At 40.0% G+C, this 21,526-nt stretch overlaps 3 protein-coding genes across 4 annotated transcripts; 1 reads left to right on the top strand and 2 right to left on the bottom strand.

Annotated features, from left to right (window-relative positions):
* Positions 1–10: 10 nt before the first annotated feature.
* On the bottom strand, positions 11–5,898 carry prpf19 (pre-mRNA processing factor 19). Its single transcript, XM_038699521.1, is given in 17 exon segments — positions 11–838; positions 951–1,056; positions 1,983–2,065; positions 2,251–2,424; positions 2,510–2,579; positions 2,699–2,815; positions 2,818–2,856; positions 3,028–3,137; positions 3,245–3,320; positions 3,437–3,511; positions 3,663–3,704; positions 3,811–3,876; positions 3,978–4,051; positions 4,215–4,356; positions 4,700–4,776; positions 5,376–5,525; positions 5,719–5,898. Coding segments are annotated over 17 exon segments (1,518 nt in total). The 5' UTR covers positions 5,738–5,898; the 3' UTR covers positions 11–740.
* A 421-nt stretch (positions 5,899–6,319) lies between these two features.
* Positions 6,320–15,971, bottom strand: LOC119888791. Of its 2 annotated transcripts, none has more exons than XM_038699519.1 (11): positions 15,402–15,971; positions 13,192–13,249; positions 12,260–12,274; positions 12,039–12,169; positions 11,821–11,956; positions 10,827–11,111; positions 10,313–10,651; positions 10,022–10,203; positions 8,205–8,306; positions 7,991–8,089; positions 6,320–7,903 (listed from the first exon to the last, which is right to left on the bottom strand). In XM_038699519.1, exons 1-11 carry the CDS (start codon positions 15,444–15,446, stop codon positions 7,682–7,684), a joined length of 1,614 nt encoding a protein of 537 aa, XP_038555447.1. In that variant the 5' UTR covers positions 15,447–15,971; the 3' UTR covers positions 6,320–7,681. The 2 variants fall into 2 exon arrangements, with proteins under 2 accessions (XP_038555447.1, XP_038555448.1); XM_038699520.1 differs by lacking the exon at positions 15,402–15,971 and adding an exon at positions 13,646–13,760.
* On the top strand, positions 13,852–20,160 carry LOC119888794. Its single transcript, XM_038699524.1, has 10 exons — positions 13,852–14,853; positions 14,944–14,996; positions 17,277–17,425; positions 17,555–17,684; positions 17,824–18,093; positions 18,180–18,485; positions 18,585–18,736; positions 18,821–18,928; positions 19,217–19,261; positions 19,485–20,160. Exons 5-10 carry the CDS (start codon positions 18,009–18,011, stop codon positions 19,671–19,673), a joined length of 885 nt encoding a protein of 294 aa, XP_038555452.1. The 5' UTR covers positions 13,852–14,853; positions 14,944–14,996; positions 17,277–17,425; positions 17,555–17,684; positions 17,824–18,008; the 3' UTR covers positions 19,674–20,160.
* The last annotated feature ends 1,366 nt before the right edge of the window (positions 20,161–21,526 follow it).

The following is a 21,526-nucleotide window of genomic DNA, read 5'->3' as shown; positions in this document are numbered from 1 at the left end:
GACAAATGGATGAGTGGCAATACAAAAGATATTTTATTTTATTGTAAAAGGGCAGAGTTGCAACAGGTACGTAATTAGAAATATACAATTGGAAAAAGTAATGTAATGGTAAAAATAAAACAGAAAATGAAATTGAAGGAGTTTAAACAGGACTAAATCTTTCAGAGGAACATTAATCTCATACGTTTGTTCATTTTTTGCTTAGATGTACTGTACGTCACTACAGAAGTATTTTTTAATCTTACCCTAAAGATACTGTAATGAAGCTGGTCTACATTAAGAAGCAAAGCAGATTGTTGTCACACCAATTATAGCTCCCAACAGTGTACTACAACACTTTGGAGTTAGATTACAAGCAACTTTAGACCCCACACACAATAGAAAAACAAAAAAAAGAAAAGAAAAAACCTACAGTAAAATCATATTTGCTGGCAAATCAGACAGGAATATTACACTGGCTTCTGTATCTCCTTTCACACCATTTACATTTCACACATAAAATGCCAACAAACATCCTAACCATGCTGCTGTGGTTTCATATCGCAGACGATGGGATCTCATTCCTGGACATGAGGACAAACACACTAATAAAGCAAAGTTAGCAGTGATTTTTTTCCTGTCTGTTTCTAAAAATTACAGGTCTATGCCAAGTCCGTGTCCAGGAGAGTGACTCAGACCACAGAAACCACTCAATCCTCCTCTCAGTTGTCCTCCTCGCTTCATCCTGAATTTATCCTTTTCTACAAACTGTAAAATTTGAGACTTCTGTCCATTCCTGCAGAGGTCAGGAACTGAGCGTTCTCTCCAAAGGCCACTCCTGTCACCAATCCTGTATGGTCTACAATTAAAAAGGGAGTCAGAAGGGTGAATAGTTTGCTACTTCCTCAGAGCAAACACCATATGAATGCATACTGAATGAACATTTAAGAGATTGGTATCCTCCCCCTCACCTGTGAAGTTGAGGACCTCAGACCACTGCTTGCAGATGTAGACGCGGATGTCAGACCCTCCTACAGCCAGATAGGTACCACTCTGGTCAAACACAAGGGACTTCACCTGAAACAGAAAAAAGAAAAGAAAATGCGATTTGGAAGCACAGAGGTGTGAGTATATGGAGGACAGAGGAACAGCAGCCAAGACAAGAACACAGATCAAACACAAATGTGTGTAAACAATAGGGGCCGGCGATATGGCCAAAAAATACTTAATCACAATCATGGTCTGCAATCTAAACTGCTATCTTTTTGCTCAATTTTGAAGTGCCCTGTAGACTATAGACTATGCTCAAAATGGTGATTACAACCGGAGTTTACTTTGAAGCTGTTGCATTGTTTACAATAAGTCACTCAAGGAAGAGCCATGTGATGTAATTCGTCCAATCAGCAAAGCCATAGATTCCTTTGTTTTTTCACAAAGCGTGGATCTGCTAATCAATGAGGTTGTGTGAAGTTTGTTAACACGTCTCTGCGATTCTCCTAAAAACTCGCTCAACCCAAGTAAAGATATGCATGATTATTCCTCACAAGCTCGGTGATGCAGTTAAATCCCCAAAGGATGTGAATTCCCGATAACATTCTGCTGCATCACTTATCAGACCCTCACTTTAAGCTATCTTAGTAATGATATCACATGAAATGCATTTATCCACTTTTTAATCCACTTTCTTGATGAGTTCACTCTCAAGATCAATACCAATTTCATGTCTGTATGGTAAATGTGAAGCTAGAGGCAGGAGGTGCCTCATATTTTAGTAATTACAATGTGTGTATCTTGTTTGTTTACATACAAACAGAAAATGTAAAGGCACCAAATTGAGGTTTCACTTGCTGTAAACCCAGCCAAGAAATAGCTTCTTGTCTTTCTGCTAAGCTAACTCCCTCCTAGCTCTAGCTTCATATTTAGTTTACAGACATTAACATGATCTTTCCATTTAACTCTGGGCAACTATTACTTTCATAGGAGAAATAACTGCAATTTCATACCTCATAGTTGTTGTCCAGGGTGATGGTCTTGAAGTTCTTCAGTTTCCTCAGATCCCACAGTTTCAGAGAGCTATCCTGGGCACCTGGAGCAATAAACAATTAAATATACAGTGCCAGATCCCTTTAGAGCAAAAACAAGGGCTGAAGATGCTAGTTGGAGTTTAAGATATTGCAGGTCAGTGTACAGGTTAGTGTTACAGGTGTGCACAATTTTTCCATATTCCCAACATTCTTGCCTGATGTAAAAATGCTCTTATATAGTCCTAACCTGTGGCCAGATAGTATCCGTTCTCAGAGAAAGCAATGGAGGTGACAGGGCCAGAGTGGCCTGGGAAGTTGGCCACATTGGTACGCTCCTTCAGATCCCAGATCTTGATTTGGGAATCAGCCGTGCCAGTGCCAAAAATGAGACCATCAGGGTGGAACTGAGCGCAGGTGAGAGCTGTAGGGGGCAGGCAGAAACATTACACCCTGGAACAGCACGACACTTATTCAATTTGCTAAACACACAACATAGAGTCACTTACCACAGCCGGCACTTTCATCAGTAACTTTGGTGAGGACTCTACCAGTCTGGATATCAGAAAAGGCCCAGTACTGCAGAACAGTGAGGAAATAAATTGGAAATACGTTAAGTGTGGTGCTCATAACGTATACTTCAGTGTTGACTATAGCACGAAGTCTGTGTTTTTTGTCGTGTCAAGCCGCACACACACCTGATCCTCAGAGGAGCTGAGCAGGTAGTCCCCAGTAGCATGTAGGGAGAGTCCAGTCACACCTCCCTCGTGGGCACGCACCACCTGGACACAGTTGCCTCCGGCAACGGACCACACACACGGATGGTGCTGTCAGGAGATGCAGAGAAGACCACGGACTAGAGGGGGAAGGACAGCAAGGGTGCCAGGGATTAGTAAATAAACAAAAAACAGAGCAAAAATGAGTAAGAATAACAGATTGTACATGTCTCTGAATAATTCAAAACACTTTTCTTTCTGAAGTCAGAGGATTAAAACTTTGATTTCAAACAAAGAAAAGACAGCGTTACCTGGGATGGATGGTAAATGACAGAGGTGACCTTCTTGGTGTGACCCTTAAGTGTTGCAACAATCTGCTCCTCGTTCTTGTCAAACACCACCACGTTCTTATCAGCTCCACCTGAAGAAAACGAGGGGGTCGATATCAAATAACTTGTGTGTCAACAAATCACAAAAACTTTTAAAAACTGAAAGATTGCAGCTCAGCCTTGGATGAAATGAATGTACCGGTGAGAACTTTGTTGGTGTCTGAGGGACACAGATCCAGAGCCAGAATACCAGGGACACTGGCACTATGAAGTCCCTGAAGGCAACAAAGAGAGCGTGTTGACAATAAACATCAAGCACATTAAGACACGGTTTCAGCTTTCTGATTAAAAGGGAAATGATATGTATACTTGAACAGAAATATATACTCACAGCATGCGAGGCCACTTGGCGGTATTTGCTAAGATCCTCGGCTCTAACCAGCTCCTCTGGGACAGTTTTTCCTCTCTGGAGAAATATAGTAAAGCAGTTCAAGGGGTGTGACAGTATATTACATAGTACAACAACGGTTACTGACTTATGACAAGTGTTTACACAAAACTGAGCTATTACAGCAGAAAAAGGCATGATATGTGTTATTAAAAGAACAACATAATACCTTCTTTCTTTCCGTAGTAAGGATAGTAGCTTTGTCTTGGAGCTGCAAACAGAAAAAAAGCAAAAGGAAATACATCTTAAACTTGCTGAATAAAATGAAAAGTATAACCAAATAATGATTAATGTGGGTAAAAGACAAAATATCGTACCTTCTGGATGATCTCTGGGGTCATTCCCACTTGCTCACTGATCTCCATGGGCTCTCCACCAGCACCCTGAGGGACAGAAGAAAGAAACAGAGATTGTTAGGAGGAAGTACGGCAAAAGATTGTGATGAGCATCTTATTGGCCCAAATAATAAAAGTCAATCACTCACTGCTGCAGCTGGCTGAGAGGCGGGTACTGCCTGAGGTGCAACCAGTCCAGCTTGGGGTTTGAGTGTGGCAAGAGCTGTAAAAAGGAATCGGAGCTAATCAGAAAAATTTGCTCTCACAATATGTTGGCGCAGAACCGATTCTGGAGAGAGCTGATGGTTGTATAAAAGCCGTTCTATGTGCTTTAGAACTGGAAATACGCCTTTCAATAGAGGACACACAAACTGTAGCCAACCCACCTTCTCTTGCAGCAGTGACCTCTTTGGTGAGTCGAGCGATGACTCTGCAGGCGGCATCGTGTTGGTAGAGGGCGTGTGACAGCTCTTGGCGAGTAGTCTGCAGCTGTTGCCGCAGGGTGAAACTATGAAGCATAACGGCATCCTAGAACAGAAAACAGGATGAAGGAACTCTTCTCACTGTCTAACATTGATATTTTAATAAGGAAGTGGGTGTGGGGTGCATTTTACAAGTCAGGTGGAAAAAGAGCAACGGTACAATGTAATATTTTTTCAGTCAAGACAGTCGTACATATTGTATTTTGGTCTACTAAAGTAACAGTCATTCAAAAGATTGGTACATACACAAGTGTAGTAGTGACAGATGGTCTAGAAAAAAAGTCACCTGTTAATTCCAAACTGATTATAATTTTGGGTTACTTTAATAGTATGATGGTGTTTTGGTGTGAATTTCCCCTTTACCACCTCCTCAAGGTGACAACACTTACCCACTCATCTTGAAGAGACTTGAGAATGGCAGGAATGCTTGTAGCCGATGGTGCCTTTGGTCTAATGGGATGGGATACTAAAACAGAGAAAAGTTGTTCAGAACAAGCAATAGTAATAACACTCTGCAGGATATGAGGGGCAAGAAAAATAGAACTCTACTATGTAGGATTTATATTTGAAGAAGATATACTTTATTTAATCCCACAAGGGATCATCTGATATTAACATTTCTACTGCTGAAACACTGTCAATTAAGCAATTAACTTTAATCAGCACTTTATCAGGTACACCTACACTACAACTGAAGCAGTTTCATACAAAACCCTGCAACTAATCATCCTCTCATGAAGGTTATAATGTGTATTAACTGTTTTAGGAAGTCATTCATTTCTGAGGTGGCAGCTGACCAGTACTGTGTTATACTGAGTCATTTTCTGTTATATATCCTCAGTGATCATAAATAGGGTGGACACAATGTTAAAAACACATCTCAGTGTAAATGCAATGCAGTGTAACACCATGCAGTGAATCAACACGTCAGCTTCAACAAAAACTGAATGAGGATTTATTACAGGCCTGTTGTATTAAACTGCGTTGGTTTTAGCTTGAGGTGTAATGTTGACTTATAAACTGGTAAGTGAGTGTATATATCTCCATCTGCTGCCTGAAGCTCACCTTTGATATCTACGAGCTGTTCCTCAGACAAGGGCTGTCCGTTCATCGGATCCGTCCCATTCTCTGCGATGTATTTCTCGATCAGCCTGCGCTCAAACACCTGGTTGGACACCGGAGAGACGCACGGGTGCTCAGGCACCTCGTTGGAGACTGGTAAAAAAAATACATCTTTTTTTTAAAAAAACACACAATACCAACAATGAAACAACCACAAACTAGCCCGATGAACTACCTATTAGTAGAAGGCGGCACTGCGTGGCCGCTAGCGTTAGCTAAAGAGCTAGTAGCATTAGCGCGGTGCCCAGCTAACCTCCATCATTTGAATGAATCCAACTTCACTTACTTGCACAAACCAAAGACATCTTGCTGGTGCAGTCCTTATAGGCTTTTCTGAAAATGGAATTATGCTCTTCCTGTACTTTGATAGTTATTGCAGCTGATGTACACTTGTACTTATGTTTTGCTCAAATTGTAAGTAGCACGCTGTCCTTTCATTGCCGCTACAAACGGAGCTTTGTCTTCTTCTACACTTTCTTCCAGAAACCGTCTCACGGGTGCCGCACTGCCATCTACCGCCAGAAAAACACCATTGCGCTCATCGATGCACCAAAAACTTCACTGCTGAAGTGATGAGTCCATAGACAGAAATATGACAACAACTTTTACAGTTGGTTAATTTGTTTAAGTCATTTACCAAAGGAAAAAAATATATACATGTTTTCTCTGTTTACAGCTTCTCAAAATAATTTGAATTATCTAAGTGGTTTTTGACTGTCGTGCGGACAAATAAGCGATATTAAGTACGGTAACCTTAAGCTTTGGGAACTTGTGATGATCATTTCCCTGACATTTTATATACAAATATTCCTTTTAAAAAATTACACAGTTTGATAATGAAAATAATTGTTAGTTACAGCCACACTGAAGTATCTTTAACTATCATCTAAAATGTGTGTTAAAGACACATTTTATTGTTTTAGAGATTACAGTTTTGATCATCAAAAAATATCAAAAACAGCAGTCTCTTTTGCCATCCTGTACACAAAGTTTACAAATTAATATTGCAGTATTTGCATAAACAAGCATAAATATGGTATTTAATTGCAAAAACATTAAACTGTAGAACTAGAATTTAACATAATAATTAAATTCCATCTACTGCTGAAAAAACACCACTGCATTTATCAATGTACCAAAAACTAGTGCTGAAATAATGAGTCGATAGGCAGAAATTTGACAACAATTTTGACAGTTGGTAAATCGTTTAAGTCATTTATCAAGGGAAAAAAATATATACATGTATTCTCTGTTGACGGCTTCTCAAAATAAGTTGAAAACTAAAATAATTTGAAACATCTGTGGGGTTTTTGACTGTCATTCGGACAAATAAGCAATTTTAACATGTAACCTTAAGCTTTGAGAACTTGTGATGGCCATTTCCTTGACATTTTATTTAGATCTACAAATATTCCAAAAAAAGAAATTCACAGAATGACTGATAATGAAAATAATTGTTGCAGAATTGTTACAGCTAAACATACACTATAGTGGAGAAACTCATCTAAAATGTGTGTTAAATATACATTTTATTGTTTGAGAGATTATATTTTGATAATCAAAAAATATCAGAAGCAGCAGTCCACTAGAACGATTTGGTGATAAAATATTATCCTGTACATAAAGTTTACAGATTAATATGCTATTGCAATATTTGGTGGAACATGTTACATTTCACATTACTATAACTGTACTACAATTACCTCAAGGGTAAATATACTATTTAATTGCAGAAAACACTTAACTGTAGAACAGACATTTAACATAATAATTAAATGTTGTTGCAGTTAGGAATGGTTAACATGATGGATGGAGAAAAACATGTCAACTAACTCTCTATTAGTGTACAGTACTTAAAATTGTTGCAAACGTTTGTATCACCACGCTAATTTCTATGTCGTCCTAGTGGTCACATTACTCTCACAAACATACACATATTATCACTCAGCAAATACAGTGCTGTTCACATTGGTCCTGAGGGTCTGGAGGTAGGTAACAGCAGGAGATTTCAGGAGCACCATCAACAGTGTCAAGAAATACGTAATATGAGACAGGAAGGCTAATGCTCAACTTATGCTTCAGAAAAATGACATGCAATGTTGATACCAAACCATTAAAACTCAGATGCAAAAGGCACAGGCGAGGTCTTTCCCTTCCACAACCGCTTCACTCCAACTGAGAAACGTATACTGTGGGCTCTCCATGCCTTACGTTTCTTCTTCCATCATTTTTTGCTCCAATTCTCCGTTTTATAAGAAGTTCAGTTTCTCTGAGGTGTAAACACTGCAGGATTCAGAGGTGTCCGTGTCTAGTGGCAGTGTGGAAAAGTATTCTTGTGATTCGCTCCACCTTTCTTTGTCGCGATCTTTCTTGATCTGAAATTGGACACAGTCCTCAGAGGAGTGGAGGCAGTCTGAAGCCCCAGGCACTGAAAAGGAAATCCTTTTCTCATCCTCATGAAATGTGTTTCTCTAGAAAGGAATGAAAACATTTGTTTAAAGAATATTTCAGTCTGTGATATGCAAATTCTCACCTACACTATAATACTACTATATTACCTCAGTAGCTGAATTATGACTAGGGGAGTTCCCAGCTGCCAATCTGTGTGCTTCCTGGTTCTGAGCTCTCGGAGTTCCTACAATAATAGGACTGTAACCCTGGAAATACAAACGACAGCACACAAGCACACAGCACACACAGACACAATGCTATTTATCAATTTTAAGCAAAGGGACAAAACCTGCTACATTTAATTCAGTCAATCAGCCTTACAGTATGAGTAGGACTGGCTCTTGGGGTCCATTTCCTTGGTGTTCCAGGCTGCTGAGAGTGATTGTAGAGGCCTGAGGGCTGGGGGCTGGGCTGGCTGTAGTCCTGCACAGACAAACACACATCAACACATAAAACTCAGTGCAGCCGCAGTAACACAATTGTAGAATACCTCACAACTGATAAGATACATAATTATAGAGAAACTAATTTACACGCTTTGGGTTTTTTAAGTTTTATGGTTTGGCATGGTACCTAAACTTTTTAATCAAATCACATCATATTGATGTATTGGGGCGGCTGTGGCTCAGGAGGTAGAGCGGGTTGGCAATTAATCGGAAGGTCGGCGGTTCAATCCCTGGCTCCCCCTAGTTGCGTGTCGAAGTGTCCTTGGGCAAGATACTGAACCCCGAATATGAATGAGTGTGAATGTTAGTTTCCGTTTGAGCACTTAGGCTCAGTGTATGAATGTGTGTGACTGCACATGTAGGTGAGTGGTCGAAAAGACTAGAAAGGCACTATACAAGTACGGAGCATTTACATATTATATACGTATATGTGATAAATTAAGAAAAAAAGAACAGTGACTTAGTAAGGAGATGGGCCACCATGAGCCACAAGAACAGTTGGAACAGTTTCAATGCTCCTTGTCATCGATCTCCTCGTGTTGTCGCTCTCTACTGGATGGGATGGCCAGCATTCTTTCAGCATTCTTTCAAAAGTTTTTTATGATGGTGTAGAGCGTTATCTTACACATAATCCAAAAATCTCCCATAGGTGTTGAATTGGGTTGAGATCTGGTGACGATGACCTTTATTTCATACTCATCAAACCATTCAGTTTTAATTAACCTCAGCATTTTATGCAAAAAGAAAGCCACATAAGGCGAGAGCCACATTTAGGTTAATTAATGAAAGACTTTTCCCAAATTTCAGACTTTTCATTGTGAAGATGAAACTTTTATATTATCATCTGGTTGCTGCTGTTTACATTCAACCCAGATGCATATTTAAAAAATGCACTGTGGGGTGTATATATGTATGCATATATGTATATAAATAACTGTATTGTTTTATTTGTTAGCATATTTTAATATAGACCTACACTTAGTTATATGTTGTGTGTGTAGCATGAAGGAACTACAAATTTCATTATGTTATGCAGCCTTGCATAACCTTGTACCTTGTAAAAGGTAAAGAGGGAAAGGCTTGAGTTTACTTGTTAGAAATTCTACCATGGCTGCAATTAGGTGTCTCACAACATATGGATTCAAAAAGGGTGGAAATGAATTAAATCACATATGCAGTAAAGCTCGAAAAGCCTAGATTTATAAAGAGATCGAGCCTTGTAATGGCCCTTTTAATGCCATATGGTTATTTAATCCGTTCCACGCTCTCTTAAACTACCAATTATCTTAAAACCAACTTTACTTCTTCTACCCCGATTTGCATGCATACACCCCTCCCCCTATTTATTTATTTATTTTTAAATTTTATTTGAACTGATTGATCAATTTTGCGGGCTTTTTTTTTTTTAAAGCAGCGGTAAACTGCATAAAGAAAAACTGACATGTCAAAATGTGAAGCTTAAATAGTTCTGAATAAATATAAATTTAAAAGCTCCAATTCTCCAAATAGTAAAGTGAGTGTGGAAATACTTCATGTAACACTACACCTACTAAATACTTAAGTGAGCCAAGACCAGATTTACTTTGATAACAGGACAAGAAGCTAAGTATAGACCTCATATATTAATTATTCTACCTGCACAGCTATCTCAGCCAGTAGGGCCACTAGCCATGTTCATCCTGATTTCCTCACCTGGATGTTGACCATTGGAGGGTTGGCTGGTGGCGTGCGGTTTGATCTTAGGCCTGTGATGATCTGCGAGAGACTGCAGTTCGGGTATCGCTTCATGAACAGGATAAAACCAGCCAGTGACACAAACATGCCAGAAGGGACCGTGATGGACTTGAGAAGTGATCGCCATCTGCCTCCCCTTTCTGGAGCGAGTAGAGACGGGGGACAGATATCAGAGTGAATGGCGACTGTGAGGAAGCATAAAATTCAGATACAAAAAAACACAAACATTAAACACATACTTTCACTCACCGATCACCTGCAACAAGGTGGAGGATACCAGGTTTCCATCGCCATCTCTGATTTCATACAAACCATCATGCCTTGAGGTCAACCTCATTATGACGACCTCGTTGAGGGTGCCGTTCCTGCCCAGAGAGATGAGGCCCCTGTAGCGCATGTCGTGGTCAGTTATATGGCCCTCGCGGATCAGCTGCACAGGGCCACGGGGGGGCTTGGGGTCAAAAGGGCCAAGGGAGGATTCGTCAGGGTATCGGGCGGGGGTAAAAATGAGGTGGGCATGATGGACAGGAAGAAAGAGGGGCAGGTTTAGAGACTCCTTGGTGAAGCGGGTGACATTGAAGGAGCGTCCTGCTTTCACATGCAGGATCATGAACACAAAGAAAGGAGTGTAGAATGAAGGAAATGTCGAGGTATAAGAGGGTGTCAGACGGAAAGGGAAAGATAAAATAGAAATGTTACAGTTGACAGGATCCTAAAGTTGAAGAAATTCATCAGTCAGCCTCTTAAAACCGTCTCTGCTCACCGCGGACAGTGAGGGTGTTGCGGGACACGACCTTCCCCATGCCGTCTCTCACGGTGTAGTTGCCTTGGTCTGCTTGTGTGATTCTCTCGGCCACCCAGATCTTCCCACCCCGCAGCAGCCGCCCCCGGCCCACGTCGTTGGTCACCGGGTCCGTCCGGTTCCACAGCACAACTGGCATGGCCTCAGGTGGAGCACCCCAGGGAGAAAACTCCAGAAGGGAGCCATTTTCAGGGACGCTGTACTCAAAGTTGTCCCCGTAGTTTCTGTGGTAGGACTTAATGCATTCTGAGACAGGATGAGGGTGTGAGGGATCAGAGAGAGGCAGAGAGAATGATCAGCCGTAGTGGAAAGTCCTCAAGTACAATTTTGAGGTACAAGACTTTTACGAGTGTTTCAACTTTATGCTAATTTATACTTCCACTTGCTACATTTCAGAAGGAACTTTTTACTCCACTACGTTGACAGTTGTAGTTACGAATTGCTTTTACAAAAATGTAGTGCCTGTTTGGTGCTCATTGTTACACTTCAGATGTCTAATATGAGTTGTTAGCAGCCCAAATTAAAGCGACATTTTCCCTTTAAACTTCTCATGTGGATTCATTTAAATGATTGTTAAAGATCTTATGTGGCAAAATGATCCAATATTTCTGGACTAAATTACCTAACTACATATAAAGTAGTTAAAACTAGATCCACCTCAGCCAGCCACAACAGTAAAATGCTGCTTACATATTGATCAATATCTAAAAATAAAAAATATAATAACATCAATTACTAACGAGGTAATTTTTCTGTGGAATAAATACTTTTACTTTTTATACTTTAAGCACATTTTGCTGATAATACTTTTGTACTTTTACTTCAGTAGTATTTTGAATAAATCACTTACTTGTAATAGAGTATTTTCACATGAATTTTAAGCCAATAAAAGAGGAAGGTAATGTGTTGTGGAAAAAGTATGGATGGATTTCATAAAGAGAGGAAACTATCGTACCTGATACAATCAAGCGAACAGTCTCATCGGTGAATCCAGAGGAAAGTTTGATGGCATAAAGTCCCTCATCACCGTGAGTCACTTCTTTCAGGACTAGCATCTTATCTCTGGTCCACTCAAACCGTGGGTCCTTCACCTGCAGTTGGACAGCAAACAGGTTTTGGAAATCGGTACACGCAACAAACAAACAAACAAAAACACAAGTGACCTCCGCTCACAATGGTTCTGTCCAGCAGGACGTGCCTCGGTCCCTCAGGGTGTGGTGTGAAAGTCACCATCCTGGATGTCGAGTACACAGGCAGACGAAATTCCTTCCCGGCACACACCTTCTGGACTTCCTCTCTTTCACCTGTCGAGGTGGAAAAGAAAGTGAGAAAGCTCTTCAGAGAATATGTTTAGTAGGTGAATCATATGTGATGAAATTTGGAGTTTGACTCACCCAGTACGACCCAACCTGTGAGGAGAGTAGAACCAATCTCATCATTATTTATCTTCTCCTGCACAATGCTTAGACCTCACATGCACTGAAATATCCCCTAAAGAACGTATCTAACTGAGTTCTGAAAAAGTGTAATATACAGGTTGGTTTCAGTCAAGTTCTATTTCAAGATTATTGTTTTTGCGAAGACATCCCAGTGTGAAAAGAAATCTTCTAATCTTGGTGTCATTTCAGATGAAGATCTTGATAAGAAGGTTTTTTGTCTTCTGTTGATTTGCACAAACACACACAACACCTGGACCACGGCAATGCACTATAACGCAGCTGGTTATAACAGGCACCAAGAAATAATAACAGATTTTTTTTTTTTTTAATAAGAAAGCTTTTATGCATACTTAATGTTTCTTGTAGTTCTACCTTTCCATCCTTGCAATTTTTAAACTTCTTAATAACCTGTGTCTGATGATCTCATTGTTTGTTTTTATTTGCATTTGCCTTTCTATTTGCTTGTTCTGCTTCTTTGTAAAGCACTAAAACACCGATTATCTGGACTATAATCCATTTATTAACAACAAATTAATATTTACAACTGCGGACTTGACAGACAATGTTCAGAACCCTTTTTGATGACTTTTCTAATTGCATTTGGATGAACAATGTTACATGACTTAGTAGCTAGCTGTGCATTTCTTAGAAAGTGATTAAACGGTGATTTCATTTACATGTGTATAAATATATAAATTGTAGCCTATGTCTAGTCAAAAATAGAGAAACCAAATGAACCAATTGTTTTTAGGAACGGCTTATGAATTAAATATGTAGCATTAGCAAGTGATGAATTGAAACAGTTAAACAGTTATTTCAGTCATTAGGCACAATTAACAAAAAATAAGTGTCTTAATAGTGTACCAAACTAATGGTCAAAAACTTACCCACGGCAAGAGGAAGGGTAAAAAGGGCAGTGAGTAGGACAGCGTAGGGCATCTTCTCCTGTGAAGACAGACCAGATTGTTTTATCTAACCGTTTTATCTACTGGGACAGCGAGGCGCACGAGATTGTCATTCATCCCCACCCCTCCATCCGAAAACAAGCCTGCGAGGACGTGCGACCATCAATCAACAAGACACACAAGGGGGAGCTCAAAGACGGCTGAGGTGATGTTTGTGCAGAGCGACACATACAAAATACATTCAAAAAAGAATAATGTAGTGACAGCCTGATCCATGACGCTCTATTTGCTGTCTACAGCCGTGTCCACTCAGGTGTCCAATATGTTTCCCAGCCGATGAGCAACATTTACAGCGACACAGCGGATCATCAGGCCATCAGTTAGTGATAATGTACAAATTATTACATAGTCTGCGACGCATCTGGTCAGAACTCACCTGCAGGATGTGGGAAGTGTTAGTCAATCGATGGATATTTTTCAGTGTTTATGTGCATGGGATAAGAGGATAAGAACGTCCTCTGCAGAGCGCGCATGGGCACTGGACCCCTTCTTTTATTTACGACGCTGTATTCTCAGCAGCTCCTGCGCAACATGCGTCACATGTTGCGTTAATTTTTTCCCCGGTTTTCGGGAATTAACACGCTATTAGCGCAAGAGAGTGCACAGAGGGATACTCCTGTTGGGCCGTGTACGAATATTAAATCTGAAATGTTCTCAGGAATTTACAAAAACACGAGAACAATTGCTCATTTATGAACATTTCCGGTGGAGAAATGTACTAATAATATTCATGTAAGTGACATTTTCAATGCAGCACTTTTACTTGTGATGGACTAGGCGAGTTTTATATTGCAGTGACCTATTGTTGTTACATTATGCTTAATTAAGGATCCACACACACAGGACAGTTAAGTGCACGTCTGATAGTCATGATCAGTTATGGATATAAATTTCTAGTTTCACATCACTTAATTAACTAAAGCTCAAAATCAACAGACCAGCGAAACTTAAACAGGCACTTTACATCCCTCCGAAGGTGGGCAGAGAAGCCTCGGCAAAGCTATATTGCAATATGAATTAAGTGACCTGGCGTCTGTGAACTGCACTCAACATTAATGTTCACCAGCTGATCTGTTAAACATATCTCAGTGAGACTTTGCAATTTAGGCCACTCACAGTTTTATTAAAGTATGCAATGTCTTCTCGCGAATGACTGAAAATAGCCTAATGTACTACTGTATGGACTCAACCAAGGAGAGATTTAGCCGTTTTGCATCGTTTGATTATAAACATTTCTATGGCGGCCTGAAGAGGTGAAATAATCTAGAATTCACAAGAAAAAAAGCAAACATTAAAGAAAAATCTGAAATTGACCCTAATCTTGTGAAACAGAAACATTTATTTTCTTTCGAGTGCATTTCATCATACCCACCATTTGGCCACACACGCGTCATACACCACACCACTTGATAGCCTAGATTGTACACTAGATGCGCAGTTTGCGCACATATTGCGCATTTACGATACAAACAGAGTGTGTAGGAAGCCTCGCCCAATTCAGTTTTACTGTACGTGGTAACCCGACCACAGGAGGAAACTTAAATAACAAAACTTATTTTGCAGAGAGTAGACAACCTCTTGTCTGTAAGTTGTATTTTTAAGTGTTGTATTTCTTCTTAAATCATTGTGACCGTAAAACACTTAACATGATAAAAACCTCTCTTCTCTCTACAGGACAACTTGAACTATGTTATTGTTGTACATTACTTTTTCCTGCGTCTTGTTTGGTGAGTAAAGTCATACAACGTGACAGAAGAGATACAAGATGCAGGTTTTACCCATCTGACAGTACCTAACATTTAACTTTACTTAACATTAACATACAACTTTTGTCTTTTCATATAGCATATGTGAGGTGTGTAATTTGCCTTTAAATCTATAGGCTGCTGTAACTATAGTGTGAAATATGTTCACATGTTCTGTGAATACATGTGGAGAAGAAGCTGTAGCTGAGCTACTAAGGTGGGGTTGGCAATTTATTTCAAAGCATTTTTTGTTATATTCTCTTTACATCCAGACAGCAGTCAAGAAATCAAATACTCTGACACAAAAATGAAAAGAATCCGGAATCTGTGGCTGTTGCATGACTGTATACATGGCCGGCCTACCTGCCCGTCTACATACTTACATACCTCTCGCCTACCTGCGTGCACTCTGCCCGTGCACCCACTGCGCATGAAAATGTGTTTTTGGAAGTGGCTTTGAACGGAGGCGTTCTCCAACGTTGTCTAACCCAGGGACTTTTTCTCATTTCACTATTTTGTGCCTCCTCGCCCCTCCTGTCAGGGACCCGGAAATTGATCTCAGCACGCTACCTTGAATCTCAATTCCTAAAATGCACCTCCAGACGCGAGGAGCGAGGAGGCTTGCCGGGGGAGCAATGAGCGAGGATACACCGGTACATCGGTGCAGCCGTGACGTTTAATAGAGGCGTGACATGCAGCTGAAATATGCAGATTACGGCGGGAGCAGGACTCTAAAGCGTTCATATCGTATTTATAAATTGTATTTGTTATTTAAGATGATCAAATGGGCGCTTGTGTAGCGCGTCATAAAGCGCTGTTAGAGTTCCTTAATGAAAATTCTCTTTGATATTGCTGATTTTTTATTGTTGAATGTGATGTGTGGATGGGCAGGCAGGGTCATAAAAATTGTGAAAACATTGTGAATAGCGGCTTTGTGAAGTAGGATGAAGCGTCTCCCCATTAACAGAGACGCTGTGCGCATTTACGCACAAGGCACAGCAGCATAACTTCACATTCCCCAATCTCCCGACACGCCGACAGGATCAATCAGGATCTAATTAATTAATGTTCTGTGTTCTTCTACACATCCAAAAGATCTTACACAGTTCAGGTTCACACAGCGAAACTGTTTGGAGTAAAGCAGCCATCCTCCTGATCAATCCTGAGCTGAGCTCCGTCAGCGCGTCTGAAGATGTGCATCAGCAGCTAAACTTTTAATTCCGAGTTTCCTCTCTCTTTCCTGTCAAGATTATTACTGCAGTTTTTTCCCCCACGATATTTGCCGTGACTTCAGCCTACTGTGGAAACGTTTAAATGACCGACAGCAGCCTCTATCATTAGATAACAATCACATATCAATACAACACAATAAAGAAATGACCTGGGATGCTACAGGAGGTGAGGTAAAATGTCCATGTATGCGGGTCTCTAAATATGAGAAAATAATTAGTTGCTATAATTGTGACATAATGAGTGCAAACAGCTGCTGACCTCAAATTATTAGGATCTAATATCAAGCAGAGCATCCTCCTGCTGTGTTGAATGTTTTCATAATGTATAGTCTGCACATGTCATTTCAAAAATGGGCTATAGTTCTGTGAAGACAGGGGCAGTTGGGGCTAAAGACTATGAGATAAATTTTCCTGTATTATTTCTTACAGGGACGGTTCACCCATTATAGCATAGGCCAAAAGGCCACTGTAACTGTGACTGTTTTCAACTTATGCTTGAATATTTAATGCAACCTCAAGATGTTTCTACATAACGTTCACAGACATATTTCTGGATTGTGAAGATATGTTCTGTAGCTTTATCTATTTGTTATCTGACATAGATAATAGCGGCAGGCTGTAACAAAACAGTGGTGCACAGACACACTGTCATGGGACACTTTAGTAGAACAGAGGTGTTGTTAATGTTATTTGTAGCACCTGTGCTTTTCCTGCTATGACAAGTCAAAATGTCTGGTGTTACAAAGGCCTAACAACAATGCCTCAGAACAATTCTACTTTTGCGCGAATTCTGCTATGCGCCAGGTGTGGCTGGGCTAAAACATGAAGCTGTTTTTAAGACTCCACCTGACCTATGCCGGCATTTTGCCATCATTTCTAGGGAAGGCAGTGTCTGTCTGACGCTCTGTCGGTCCACCACTTACCTGTGGTATCAAATGTACTAAAGCTGCTTACAGTATGTTGTTCACATGTCCCCAGATGTTTTGTGTCTGACTTACCTTAATATTTCATCCATCTCTTTTAAATACAGGTTCAGCCGCTGATGTAAAGTATGAACAGCTGTGTTATGGCAGGAGTTTTAGATTACCATTTGATTATACACCACCTGCTTTCCTTGGAAAGCTGTACTTCAGTCCAAGCAATGGGGGATCCAGCAAGCTAGTGATGGATAAAGGGGAGGTGAGCAACATCTGGGGCTATAATTTATCAGCAAAATCACTATGACATCCATTCATGGCAATGAGACTGAACAGAATCTATCTGTTTGACTGTCCTGGGTGAATGTGTTTGTGTTGTCCACCTTTTCAGACGAAGGACCCACGCCTCCAAGTTTTCAAAGATTCAGTTAATTTCACAATGACAGAAAGAGATGGTGGCACCTTTTCTGTCTCATTTGGTGACAATAGGCCTTACAATGTCATCACACTGAAGATTTGGGGTGAGAAAATTACATTTGGCTATATACTGCATATTTAAAATCAGAACACCTTTATGGACATAGATATTTCCATTAGCTTTGTGCAGGATTCCTAAATACAGTAAGTCTATACTGCCTCTTTCTGCATGTGCTGTTTCAGATTGTACTGACTGGATCAGGAGGCATTACGGGGATACGTAACACTGTGATGTTCCTAGACAGGCTGAATTCCTGGAGTTCACACAAGTTCACAGTCTGGACCAGCCGAAGGTCTGGTGGAATCGCACGGACCCTCAGACCAATAAGGGAGGCAGAGGACAGGTGAAGGGTAATGTCTGGAAGATTATGAACCTCACTCAAGCAGACAACGGCTTCTACAGCTTCAGAGGAAAAGACACAATACTGTCTACCATACAGCTCATAGTAAAAGGTGATGTTCAAAGCTGCATGTGAGCTTTTAGGCTGCTGTGTATCTGAATAAATGTTCTTATGCATTCTACTCTTTATCACACACAGAGTACAGTAGATACTATAAGCCAAAGGAGAATAAGCGACTCCTCATGCAGTATCCTGCGGACTTTGCCTTGTGGAATGTGACTTTTATGCCTAAGGAGGAAATGGGACCCCAAACAGTGATGACAGCAGGCAATCTGGTCACAGAAGATGACACAAGTGTAAAGCCATGGCATTTTTCAGGGAGGATTCGGGTCGTACCTGATGGCATAGAGATTAATCCCATTACAGGCACAGATTCTGGTACCTTTGAGTTCAGAGACCCGCAAGGCAACCTGGCCCAGACTGTGAAGGTGGTTGTAAAGCAGGGTGAGCAACAGCACATCTTTTCTTACAGGACTAAAAGTGTATGAACAAACTGTGACTGATGATCCTCCCCGAACCTCTGCTCCTATTCTGATTTTACAGAATCTACTTTTTCAAATGTTTTTACTGGTACTATTTTCGGGGTAGTCTTAGCTGTGAGTGCCTGCTGTTACTGCTTGAAGAAGTGCTGTTGTTGCTGTAAACGGAGCTCTAAAAGAGCCCAGACGGTGGCAGCACCTGCTGTGTATTCCCATGTAAGTACTTCCTCAAATGTGCATCCAGTACAACTGCTTATGATAGGTGCTGCAATTACTTAAATATCCTCGTTCCAATTACAGGGTGAGAATCAACCTGCAGACTCAAGCTGCTCTGCTGCAGATTACTCTGATCAGCCAATGGATCTTCTTAATTCTGGAGAACCTGAAATTAACTCCCTTGGGTCCTTGGTAGGTGTTATAAGTTTTCAAACTGTGAGGCGCTTTTCCTAAGGGGCCACGGGGGAGACGTGAGGAAAACATACTGTGAGGAAAACATACTGTGTTAAGTGAAAGGTGAAATTTAGTTACTGTATTTTAGTTAGTCTGCGTTAGTCAGATAAAGTGGATATCTTACAAAGTTGCCTCCTTTTTTAGGACCCCTCATTATGGTTCCCTGGACAGATACCAAAAAGTTTGGAAAATACCCACTTGATTTTCTGACTCAGGCTGACTTGTGTGCATTTCTTTTCCTTACAGGTGTACAACATAGTGAATATCTACGAGAACCCCCCACAGCCTGAGGTAAACACACAAACACAGAATTCCCTCTGAATGCATGAAATGGAGGGGAATCAAAGCCTACTGGCATAAATATCTCATAAGTATCTGAACAAACAAGAGAATATTCATTTTAAGACTGAATTTGGCCCTTTAAAGGCAGAGTCGTTTCACACATTGAATTTAACATCACTGTTTCATTAACACACCCATTTACCTTGTTTATTTGATTATTTTCTCTCTCTAGGTTGCACCTCTAGGAGGGCAGGGAGCCACTCCAACTCTTTCAATCAGCTTTGATTGTCTCTCCTCTGACCCTGATCCAGAGTTTGAGCTGAAAGGACTGATCTTTTCCTCTGCACCTCTCAGTTCAGATACAACTTTCTGTGACGTTTATATATCTGAGAAACTCAACTTTCTGAAAGGAGTAGATTGAACATTCAAGCAAGTGAGTAGAATTCAGCATTGTGCTTCGTGACAAGCTGGAACGCAGTCCTTGACTGGACTGTGTGTTATATGCACATTAAACATTAAGTTCTCGCAAATCTGCAAATTTCTGGTGATCAGTGCACGGGATAAATACCATGGAGCCTGTAGAAACAATACGTCATTCACACTATGTTGACACATGACCAGACTTATCATAAGTGTGGGATATCCTCTTTCTGTCAATATAATTACGCACACAAATGCCGTATGATCATAGAAGTTTGAGGCTAATAATATATTAATAGTTTCTTTTCAGTCAAGTCTTGATAACTTGTGTATTGTTTGTAGTTGAAAGCGAATCAGTGGAGGTTAGGACTTATACCAAGACAAATCAATTTAAGTCTTTTCCCACAAATGCTTAAGGTATTGAGGTCATTTTTTTAAATGCAGGTTTTTCTCAGGTAATTAAGAATAAAGCTCACTTTGTAGCTGTATTCGGTAATTCTTCAATTGCAACTGTGTTTTGAGAGTGAACTGCAGTAATCAGGATATCTGTATAATATGGATTATAAATGCATGTCAGAGAGATGATGTTACAGTGAAGACCGAAAGTGAGTCTGTATAGCAGATTTTAGTGACTGGGGACTCAAACTGAAGTCAAAGTGACTTCAACACTCATGGAGATCAAAACACTTTAAGCAATTTAAGCCACTGTTACCAGCTACTTATACTATTATGGTTGATACAAATGCTTATCATGTGCCTTTCAGCTTAATATATCAACGTATCTGCTTTTATCATTCCATTATGAGAAATTAGATGTGATATTTTTATTTGTTTTAAGCTATTCTTGTGGCTTTGAGAACCTGCCCCAGGCAGTAGGCCATAAAATCAATGTAAAATTCTGGCATTTTATATGTGATACAAATATTTATCTGCATTATATTTAAGTATGTCTAACTATACTTGGAAAATAATCAATTGCCTCATTGGATTGTATTAAATCCCAGAAATAAGCTGCAGCAGAGTGGAAATAACATAATAAAATTGAAATTATTGAATGAATGTAATGTAGTCAAGGCTATCAAATTCAATCTGAACCTAATCTTTGTGTCAACATCAACAACTACATTAACACTAGACACCTATAAACAAAAAATTAAGAAAACGTATTGACACTACAAATTGACAAAAAAAATAATGCAAAAAAAACCAACCAAATAGTCTACATTTTATAATTTGAAGATATCTGCAGTAAAATTGGCTAAACTATAAAAAATAAAAGTAAGAATGGGCTCCCTTCACAGTGATTGATTATTGTTGCATACATACGCTTACAGATGCAACTTATTTACGGCTGGAGAAATGTTCATGTTGTAATTGTTTGAATTTATGTTGTTGGTTAAAGGCACTGAAAAGCTTGAAAAAGTGCTTTTGTGGAGGGAAAAATAAAAAGGGCACCAGCTGCATGCGGTGTTGCACCAGCGCACAGAAAATTGTGACACATTTATAGTGAAATAGTTCCAAACCCTGGTGAAGATTAAAATTGTTTTATTATGTGACTCAGATTTCAAGTATTCTATAACATCTACATCTTTGTTATAAAAACACACAGAGAACTATTAACTCAATAACCAATTGGAGGCACTGCATATACGGCACCGGGCAATTTATCACATTTCTTTGCACAGTGGGCCATCATAAAGTGCACTTTATCATGTTTATTTACCATAGGGGCATCCAAAAGTGTGTTTTTTTCCTGAACATGGGGGCTCCTATGAGGGCACTATTTTGTATAGCACCAGGTTCGGTATGTAGGATATAAATCTACTAAGAAATGGTTGTAACAATGGTCCTAAA

Source organism: Micropterus salmoides, unplaced genomic scaffold (assembly GCF_014851395.1).
Source record: "Micropterus salmoides isolate LMB-PRFRI ecotype aquatic unplaced genomic scaffold, ASM1485139v1 Ms_hic_scaffold_5, whole genome shotgun sequence".
Taxonomy (NCBI): domain Eukaryota; kingdom Metazoa; phylum Chordata; class Actinopteri; order Centrarchiformes; family Centrarchidae; genus Micropterus; species Micropterus salmoides.
The sequence above is the reverse complement of the archived record's forward strand: the minus strand, read 5'-3'. Positions and strand labels throughout refer to the sequence as shown.